The sequence below is a fragment of the Sceloporus occidentalis genome, unplaced genomic scaffold (assembly GCF_023333645.1).
Source record: "Sceloporus occidentalis isolate IW3139 unplaced genomic scaffold, rSceOcc1.0.p SCAF_183, whole genome shotgun sequence".
Taxonomy (NCBI): Eukaryota; Metazoa; Chordata; class Lepidosauria; order Squamata; family Phrynosomatidae; genus Sceloporus; species Sceloporus occidentalis.
In genome coordinates, this window is record NW_028317163.1 from 668492 (window position 1) to 678643 (window position 10152).

General features: G+C 42.7%; 2 protein-coding genes across 2 annotated transcripts; one reads left to right on the forward strand and one right to left on the reverse strand.

Moving 5' to 3' along the window:
* The first annotated feature begins 1103 nt into the window (after nt 1-1103).
* CUNH3orf49 (chromosome unknown C3orf49 homolog) lies at nt 1104-3161 on the forward strand. Its single transcript, XM_089501861.1, has 5 exons — nt 1104-1210; nt 1401-1597; nt 2299-2429; nt 2700-2813; nt 2967-3161. Exons 1-5 carry the CDS (start codon nt 1104-1106, stop codon nt 3159-3161), a joined length of 744 nt encoding a protein of 247 aa, XP_089357987.1.
* Nucleotides 3162-4947: 1786 nt separating this feature from the next.
* LOC149278700 (THO complex subunit 7 homolog) lies at nt 4948-9890 on the reverse strand. The gene is made up of 8 exons (XM_089501854.1): nt 9872-9890; nt 8931-9048; nt 7628-7755; nt 7393-7479; nt 6883-6940; nt 6115-6181; nt 5788-5857; nt 4948-5006 (listed from the first exon to the last, which is right to left on the reverse strand). Exons 1-8 carry the CDS (start codon nt 9888-9890, stop codon nt 4948-4950), a joined length of 606 nt encoding a protein of 201 aa, XP_089357980.1.
* Nucleotides 9891-10152: the final 262 nt, after the last annotated feature.

Sequence of the window (10152 nt, forward strand, 5' to 3'; positions counted from 1 at the left end):
CACCATAGCATGTCTAACACCACCATAGCATGTCTAACTCCACCATAGCATGTCTAACACCACCATAGCATGATCCAACACCACCATAGCATGTCTAACTCCACCATAGCATGTCTAACACCACCTTGGCATGTCCCACTGGACGGGGGTATGTGAAGTCTACGGACATGTAAGTAACAAATTCTAAGTTTCTATAAATCTCCGAAATGTAGTAAGTTTTAGACCCTTGGTTTGTGCTGCCATCTGGTGGCCAAAACTAGTAGTACAGATCCCCACAAAGCTGCAAATTCCAAATTGAATCTTCCAAAAAGATTTGCATCAAATCCTGTTGATTAGAAAGTTTTCGATTTGGCATGAAGGGCGCGCTGTGATAGCCATCAGCCTGACAACGCGTGCCCGCTATGTAACTGGTGTGACGGTGGCATGTGACCATACCTTCCACGACCATGCTTCCCGTGTTTCATGAGACCAAAACTTCACAAAGCAGAAAGGGACTCAATTCATGGATCAATTTGACTTGAAAATTCATTTAAGGTTCCAATAATTCTGAAATTTCAGATTCCTATCATGATTAACACAATTGTGCTGCATGCAAACAGGTACAGAGGTAGGGGTTAAATCATAGGTGTGCGCCAATGGTCTGTCCATTTGGTAAAACTCATAAAAGTTTATGGTTAAAGAGATAGGTAGGTAGGTAGGTAATGATGCTCTAACCTAGTTAGAGTTATCAGTTACTCGCCTTGTCTGTGAATGAGACTTTTGTTTTGGAAGGACTTAGAGGATGTTGCTGGAATTTCGCGCTTTAGCGATGAATGTTTCACTTGGAATACTCTCCGTACAAAGCATGGGAAAGCAGTTTAACTCATCCCTGGCAGGCGGCCGACACCATCCATCCCGTAAGGATCATAGGGCATGTAACCGTCGGTCGATGAGCAGGTTAATGATCTGGGTTAAGATTTATGAACTAATGGCAAGGGGGAATTCCATATGGTGCCTTGTCACGATGGCACCGACCAGAGGGGCATTCGACATCAACACAGGAGTTACTGCGAAATTCAGAACATGCCAGGTCTACAAGAAGGGGAACGGCAAGCGAAGCAGCCATGCAAAACCAGACCTCCGCTTCTGGATCTCCTAGTGGGACAAAAGCTAAAGTCGGTTCCCCAAAGGTCAAATCAAAGACCCTCCAAAAAGCAAAAGGAATTATTAGGTAAGTGGAATTTAGACAGTATGTAGTGTTAACTTTGTATCGAGATTTAGAATACCACCGATTTAACACGACGCTAGCATTTTATATTTATGGGGAGGAATTCTAAACCTTTTAAGAGAGTTAACTTATTTTTTGGCAAAAACGATCAACGTCGATACATTACTTTCTTGTTCTTTTGCCATCCTTCCAGGTGGCACGGAGCCGTGTCTACTAACTTAGTGAATCAGAAAGTTCTCGTCCCAAAAAATGAATCCACAAGTGAGAGCGATTCTGGTTCCTTTGATGCCCCGGAGAATAAAAAAAAGAGTTTGGGTCAGAAGATGAAGGCAGCGTTGGGGAAAGTGGTGTCCTCCAAACCCACAAAAATATCACTTGTGGCCCCTGAGGGTACGTTGAGGACCGATTCACCCCGTCTGGCGCACAAGCAGAAACGTCTGCCTGGAGTAACGCAGCACCTTCCGCTTCCACGGGAAATATCAAAACGGACGTCACAAACCGGTAACGGGAGGACTTCGTCACGGCCCTCTATAATGTTATTTATTTTAGGATTCGTTGGGACATAGAGAGACCTACGTGGCGTATCATAGAAGGACATTGCCCCATATTAAAATTTAAAAATATATATTTTTATTATTATCATTTCTTATTTCTTATTTTGAGTTATTAACGTGAAGCCATTGGCAAAAAAAATTCCGGTTCCTGTCAAAAAACAAATATTTTTTTTTAATAATGGTTACAAATTTACAAGAGAATTACGCCCAATATGTTAAAACAACAAAGAGCAAATTATTTAAAATATTAAACTGGTGGAAACTGTCTAAAGCAAGCAAAATATATAAAAGATTAAAAAAAAAAAATAAGTAAAAGTTACCTGACTTCTTGTTTAGAACTTTTCCTGATAATTGTTTTTTTTTATAAATATTTCCCATAATATGTACAAATATTTTCTTAATTCCACCTTAAACAATAAACTCATTATATATATATATATATAATATTCTTTAGAGTCAGAAATGTATCTTATCCTTCGTCAAATATTATTACGTAAATATCACGGTTTTACTGATAAGACTATTTTTCTTTGAAAGCAACTCTCCAACTGGATGTTAATGTTTTTGAGGCAGAAACCGCCAGGATCACCCCGGACAACGTGGTGCTTCGATCGAGACGGACATCGAGGCGCGTGTCCGTCACGTCGGTCCCAAGCGGGCTCCAGAAGGTAATTTTTCCTAATCTTTAACCCACTAGAGAAATGAAACATCGAGGGTTAAATATATTGCGGACTTTATGACCGTTTGGGACCTTTTATGAGATCATTTCCTATCCAGGAAGAGGTTAGCGATTGATGGAAGCCACACGATTTATGGAAGCTGCCAAACGGTATCTATTAACCATGAGTTACGGTAGAAGTTCCATCCTGTAAAAGATAGAATGTGAGGATCCTAGATTGATTCTAGATTCTAGACTGTTTTTTTTTTCTTTATTATAGGTTTCATATTCACCCAAAAAGAAACACTTTGCTTTTACCAAAAAGAAGAAGAAGAAACCGGTGGAAATTGTGAGATACCAAACAGACCACACCATGGGGAAACTTCAGATGCAGGTGGGGTTTTGTTATTGTAACTGTTTTGTTGTACATTCAGCCTTGAGGTCCACCAGGTTCTCCGTCAAGACGTACCTAGAACGTGACTTTCACCTCGGTCGATGTTGTCCTTTTTGTGCTGTTAACGGAATTGTTGTTCTGACTTTGACTCAGGTGGACGAACTTATCGAAACCATTGCCGACAAGTCCACGAGGCTCCTGGCACAGAGACACGAGGAGCTTAGACAGTGCGAGTCGTTGGGAGATGAAATTCTCCAGTCTTCCAAACAGTTTCAAAGAGTCTCCAAGAAGAGGACGAGAAAATACAAGTTTAAAAATGTCTGCTTTCCTTGTATTTGTTGTTGCTGATTGGGTCAGGTATAGAAATCTCCCAAATGTACCTTTCCTCGCTGGAATATACAAAGATTCCCAGGCAAGTTGAGTGAAACATATGACATCATGACATGATATAAGATTTAATACGACTTCATTGTTGGAACATTCTATGTCCTTTGTTCCAATGTGATGTCTGGACATTTACAGCAGCGCTTATCCAGAAAGGAGGAAAAAAAGCATTTATTAAGATTTTTTTATTAATATTGGATGCAATTTAAGGAAGGGTTATCGTGTATCAGTTTAGTAAGTTTTTTTGGGGGTGGGGAATATTTTTCTTAGAAAAAATTAAGCTGCTCACCGTAGAAACATCACGAATCTACCAACAGCTCTATTTCCTGAAATTGCTTAAAAAGCGCATTTTTCGGCTATCTGAGAATACCGCCAAACATTTTCTCCCGCGGCCAATTAACGTTGTGATCACATGACCAGGTCATGTGCTGAAAGAGCCATTTTTAAAGGGTACCTTGGAATTGATTGGGTTGATGGTTGATAACTCCTGTCTATGCACCAAGTATTTTATGTCTTCTTTTCGTGCGCTCCATACCTACAAAGCTTTTAAACCCATCTTAAGAAAGTCGATGGAGCCAAAGATCCTTGAGCCAAGGATATTCTGCTAGGTATAGTGAGACCTGCGCAGGACGGAAGAAACATGGAGGAAGAACAGCTTCTATATAACAACACAAATACTTTGTTTGTACTTTGATTGTAGTCTTGTTTGTGTCCTTTATTCCCCCAGCGATGGGGATGTTAAAGTAGGACCGCTGGCACACCGAGCAGGACAACGGCGACCGTCCAGATACCTGCAATCGTGTGCTCTTCTAAATCATCAATAAATGTCCTCAAGCATCCCTCGCTGTGTCTGGAAACGTTCAGATCGCACGGAACGGTCAGGCCATTAATCTATAACTCGGCTTGCAGGATGTTCAACAAGCAGGGTCAGGTTCTCCGGGAATTGCTCCAAATCCTTGAAGATTATGGCGAGTTTTAGAGATTTCCTCGAAGAAGAAGAAGAAAAAAACACCGTCTGATCTGGAGTATTAAAGCGTCTCGTTTTGGGTCCAATAAATTTTCTTGAAAAGCTCTTGCAGGATACACGGTGCTAAAAGCTCCGAGCTTCTGTTCTAGATAAGAGTGCTGAGAAAGAAGTCGGCCGACGAATTGTAGCTTCAATATCTCAGATGCCTGAACACTGCATGAGTTTTAGGGATTTTCTTCCAAACTGTAAAGATAGAGACACAGAACCTGACGGCAGATCGGCCCCCATCCGGCCCCCGTCTAGTCGCCCGATTCTCCTGCTGTAAAGACTCAAACCTTAATCAGTCGTTGGTCTCGTCTTAGATTCAGGAGCCGTATGCCCATCCCATGCATGTTTAACTTTGCTATCCATATTAAATATCAGGTTAATATATCCAAATAATATTATTATTATTGATTAATTAAGATATTAGAGGATCTCAGAAGAATAAGAATTATTTGTAATATCTATGCGCGCAGGAAATGCGGACAAATAATTAAATACCTTTTTTCCACATCAGATTTTATTGTAAATTATATAAAACATGTTTTAAGGACTAAAAAATGAAATTCAAGTATCATTTCATACGAAACATTCTTAGACAGGACGTGTTATGGAAAATACACTAAGGAGGTTCGGGTTAAATGCAGGAGATCTATATCCAAAATAAAATGATTTTTGGGGGGCGTTAAGCTGGAACCATGAACCATAAACGATAAAACTGGAGTTGGACTAAGCCTTCTTCTACTGGGGCTGTGTGTCCATATGTGAATCCTGAGACTCATCTGCGCATTTTTCATCCTCTGGGGGGAAAAAATAAAAAGAAGAAAATATGTCATTGAATATTTCATGATCCAGTAATGGAAAAATGTTCCAAAATATACGATTTATGAACAGACGTAGTAATACAAAAGCCGCTACAGGGGTTTTTTTTTTAGTTAAATAATACTCTCTGTCTATAGAAATGGGTTTTTTATAAAATGAGGACAAATTTCAAGCAGGTAAAAAAAAAAAAAACCTTTTAAAATATCCAGCTGCAGCTTGCATGGTACTACGGTGGTAATAACAACAAAAATATTCCTGAATGAAATAAGAGCAAATTTGGGAAAGATTATATCTTTATTGGCTAACTAAAGAGAAAAAGATTGCAAGCTTTCGGGACTATCCAGGTCTCTTCTTCAGGGATTTTTAATACAGGGTAAAACAGTATTCACTCTCTGTCAATGTCTCCCTACACTCTCCACTGTCCCGTCTCCTTTCCTCTTCTTGTTCTTCTGTCTTCTTTCTTCGTCCGCTTCTCCTTGGTATCAGCTCCGTGGACCATACCTCCTGGACCATACCCCGTTCCTCCCAACGAGGGAATCGCTCCAGGAGGTATGGTCAACAGAGCTGATACTGTGGAGAAGCGGACGAAGAAAGAAGACAGAAAACAAGTAGAGGCAAGAGAAGAAGTGGAGCATGGGAGAGGTAAAAAGACACTATACCATAAGTAAAGAAAATGTATAGATATACAGGGAGAGAGACATTAGCGTGACTTATACTTATAGAAGAATTTACAGAAGTACAAAAAGAATAAATACTTACTTTCCAAGGTTTGTTGAAGCTCATGAATGGTACTAAGTAGGACATGAAACTGCTTTCTTCTCAATTCCAGCTAAAAGGAAAAAAAAAAAATACAGCAATGAAGAAATGCACATCTTTAATGTAACTCTAAAATAAGATCCAATCCAGATTCCCCGGCGGCACAAAGGATGCTTTTATTATTAAAATATCTCAAAAACTGCACGCTGCACGGCGGGGGGAAAGTGTGAAACGTTCTTCCCGCTTCATATTAACACCGAAAGTCGCGCTGACATTCTAGAGAGACGCTCAGAGAAAATTGCTGCCGCTCAACAAGGATTCCAATCTCACCTTATCTTCAACGCTTTCTTTCATGTGAGACAGCTGCTGCAGCTCCTTCCCCAGAGCATCGAGTTGTCTGAATGGAGAAACACATTTTCTTTGTATAGATATATATATATATATATATTTATTTATTTATTAAATTTTTTTTATGGTTTTTCCCCCAATTATTATTTTAATGCCCCTTTTGGTTCACAAACTTAACAATAGGAGATGTGAAGGGTTAAACATGCTGATCCCAAGAACAGAAAGTTAGTATGACTGCTCACTCGGAATACACATTGGACGCATGGCGCGTACGAAAGGGGAGCGGTAGTTAAAAAAATAAAATAAAGAGGAGAGAAGATGATGATGATGATGATGAGAGAGAAAGGGTAGAGATAGAGAGAAGAGGGAGATCATGAGAAAGAGGAGAGATAGCGGCAGCACACGAGTTCCCCCTGAGAAGCCACCAAACACCTTGTACCCATCCCCTGTATGAATAGGTGTACGAGCATGAATACGTGTACGAGCATGTATATGTATGTGTACATGTATGTGTATATGTATGTGTGTGAGCATGAATAGGTGTGTGAGCATGAATACGTGTACGAGCATGTATATGTATGTGTGTGAGCATGCATGTGTATATGTATGTGTGTGAGCATGAATAGGCGTGTGAGCATGAATACGTGTACGAGCATGTATATGTATGTGTGCGAGCATGTATGTGTATATGTATGTGTGCGAGCATGTATGTGTGTGTAAGCATGTATATGTATGTGTATGAATACTTACTGTAATGTTTCATGCCTGTCCGGGTGATGCTCTATCACTTTCGCCAACGCGTCATACTCTGGGGGGGGGGGGATAAGCAAAAAAAAAACATTTTTATTTATTTATTTGTACACACATACAAAAAAAAAAATCACCTTGTGTTTTATTGCATTTCAGGTGATTGGTAATATTTCCTCCCCGAATTTCCTTCTTCCCCCTCTGACTGGTTCTGGTCCCCAGCAGCTTTAGAGGGGAGAATGAAGTAAATGACAGGGAATTCCTAACTTTTACACCAAAATTATCTACATTAATAACGATTAGAAAGATAAATAAAAATCTAGTGAATTTCACATTTTACAAAGCAAACATTTTTGCAAAAGTGCAACTTTGTTGTCCGATATTTTTCAGGAGTTTATTATTTATTTGAGGGGAGGAGGGCCCTGCTCCAAGAGCTGACAATCTAGAAGCAAATGTTTGTTTGGCGCCGATTCCCAGTTGAAACCAGTAAGACGCGCCGGGATAGACGTTTACCTTGGCGATTCTTTCTGATGCGCTTGGCCTGCAGGATCTGCTTTTTGCACTCGGAAATTTTTTCGTGCGCCGCAGCGATGTTTTTCTCTTCACATACAAGAAAAAACGAGCCGGTTAGCCCCGCGGTTGCCGCGGATACGCACGCGAAAAACACTGCCGCCGACATATATTTAATAAAAGACCTAAACCTTTTCGGATAAAGAGAAAGATAAAAATATAAAAGCCGCCGGCTCACCTATGTCGGTGTATATTTTCTCGTAGTTGTCCATCTCGCGCAGGTTCATATCGTGCACCAGAAGAGTCTTTCCCATGGAAAATTCACACTGCGACAACGTGCTGAGCATGCGCTGGTACTGAGCGTACCTGAAAAACACACCAAGAACCACCTTAAAAGGGGTCATCACTCCTGTGTTCCAATGGCCTTTTATCACTCCCATCACTCCTGTGTTCCAATGGCCTTTTATCACTCCCATCACTCCTGTGTTCCAATGGCCCTTTATCACTCCCATCACTCCTGTGTTCCAATGGCCCTTTATCACTCCCATCACTCCTGTGTTCCAATGGCCCTTTATCACTCCCATCACTCCTGTGTTCCAATGGCCCTTTATCACTCCCATCACTCCTGTGTTCCAATGGCCTTTTATCACTCCCATCACTCCTGTGTTCCAATGGCCTTTTATCACTCCCATCACTCCTGTGTTCCAATGGCCCTTTATCACTCCCATCACTCCTGTGTTCCAATGGCCCTTTATCACTCCCATCACTCCTGTGTTCCAATGGCCCTTTATCACTCCCATCACTCCTGTGTTCCAATGGCCCTTTAGCACTCCCATCACTCCTGTGTTCCAATGGCCCTTTATCACTCCCATCACTCCTGTGTTCCAATGGCCCTTTAGCACTCCCATCACTCCTGTGTTCCAATGGCCCTTTATCACTCCCATCACTCGTGTGTTCCAATGGCCCTTTAGCACTCCCATCACTCCTGTGTTCCAATGGCCCTTTATCACTCCCATCACTCCTGGGTTCCAATGGCCCTTTATCACTCCCATCACTCCTGGGTTCCAATGGCCCTTTATCACTCCCATCACTCCTGGGTTCCAATGGCCCTTTATCACTCCCATCTATATATACACTGTATATGTTTCATTTTGCCACAACTTTAATAAAATGTAACGCATCATCAACTAACCAGAATCTAAAATATGAAACAATGTTGCTGATTATTATGGGGGGGGGGTTTAAATGCCAAAAAAGAGAAGCTTCAATAGGGAAAGATGTAAAGTACCAAAAAATATAAAAATACAAAAACAACAACAGGAACGTAGCAAAAAATGGCAAACAAAATAACAAAAAAAATCTAACAGTAAAGTAGCAAAAGAAAATTAAATAAAATCTGAGTAAATAAATAAACAGCACATATTTTAGGAATTCTGGCTCCTTGAAGGTTGGCCGCCCCGATAAATGATTAAGAAATAAACCCTGGAATATGTTTGAATTAGAGATTAATAAGGGTCGAAGGTTACTGCAACCCGTCTTACCCATCTTCCTGGGATCCCGAATTGCACCATTTTAGGAAGCTTTTTACCATCAGGTTAATTCTTCGGTCGTCTCCGGCGCCGTCTCCGTCAATCAAAAGCCGCTTGCGGATAACTTCATCTGGCAAGAAGAGCGTCTGATTAGGTATAGGACACGAGCCGCTTAACGGTGCTACACACAGTACACGCGACACAAAGGCGTTAAATGACGCAGAATCGCGAAAGGCTTTGCCACTTGGTGTCGCAGGGCAGAATCCCTCACTGTATCTGCCTCTACCATCTCTCCTGGGAGGCTGTTCCGCTTATCTACCACCCTCTCAGTAAAGTATGACCTGTTGGGTGCCAACCGAACCCACCGCACAGCCCACGGGATTGTGAGGTCCCTGGGGGAAGTCTTGTGTGGGACATGCCGAGTTTGGGGAGACACGGTTTGGGGGGGATGAGGGTTACGCGCCCCCCAGGTTTGGGGAGACCCAGGTTTCCAGCACCGATCCTAAAGCACGTTACCTAAATCTATTGGCTGAGCATAATGGGAGCTGTTTGGGGATTGATATGGAATAAAAGAACTAAAACTCTTTCTTCTCATATTATTCATTTGATGTTAGCAGAATCTGGCCAGAAGAGCTTGCAATCTATCTGACCAGCAGCATTACTATGTCGGGTATATTAATCTCCTCTGTCAGAGGAATAAATTGGTATCAAAGTATAACAGCTCTGCCATGATAACTTTGGACACAGTAATGAGGCCCGGCGATCGCTGTGGCGTCTGGCCGCGCTGGGATCACGCGAGACCGAGGCTTTGCGGCCTTTGAGGCTGCGGGCGGTTTGGCGGTGGCAGGGTGACCCGGGACGGTTGGTCTGCGGTGCGGGGCTGGGGTTGGGGTAGAGAGTCGGATCTGGGTGGCGAGGGGTGCGGGTTAGCGGCGGAGCGGGGCTCTCCTTACCGTCCGTGACGGCTCCCATGTCGGCGAGTAGTGAGGTCAGACTCCCAGAATGCAGCCGGGTGCAGAAATGGAGGCCGCACGCCGAGCCGCGCACTGAGCACAGGCCGCAAGGTAACGGGACCACCGGGGAGGGGCCGGGGCCACGGGGAACGAGCTGAGGGGCCACGGGGAGCAAGGAGAGGGGCCACGGGGGAGCGGGCTGAGGATTTACGGGCAGAAGGACCGGGGCCACGGGGGCCAACACCCGACTTTCAGGGTGCCCGGTGAATCCTCGGCTCTGG

Bases quoted from the DNA above. Each gene is read 5' to 3' on its own strand.
- CUNH3orf49 (XM_089501861.1), top strand. From the start codon at position 1,104: ATGCAAAACCAGACCTCCGCTTCTGGATCTCCTAGTGGGACAAAAGCT. The intron at 1,598-2,298 runs GTACGTTGAGGA...TTTCTTTGAAAG, and splicing joins ATCACTTGTGGCCCCTGAGG to CAACTCTCCAACTGGATGTT. The intron at 2,430-2,699 runs GTAATTTTTCCT...TCTTTATTATAG, and splicing joins TCCCAAGCGGGCTCCAGAAG to GTTTCATATTCACCCAAAAA.
- LOC149278700 (XM_089501854.1), bottom strand. The intron at 7,756-8,930 runs GTAAGACGGGTT...TGTGTTTTTCAG, and splicing joins TCGGGATCCCAGGAAGATGG to GTACGCTCAGTACCAGCGCA. The intron at 5,007-5,787 runs GTAAGTATTTAT...TTTTCCCCCCAG, and splicing joins GCTTCAACAAACCTTGGAAA to AGGATGAAAAATGCGCAGAT.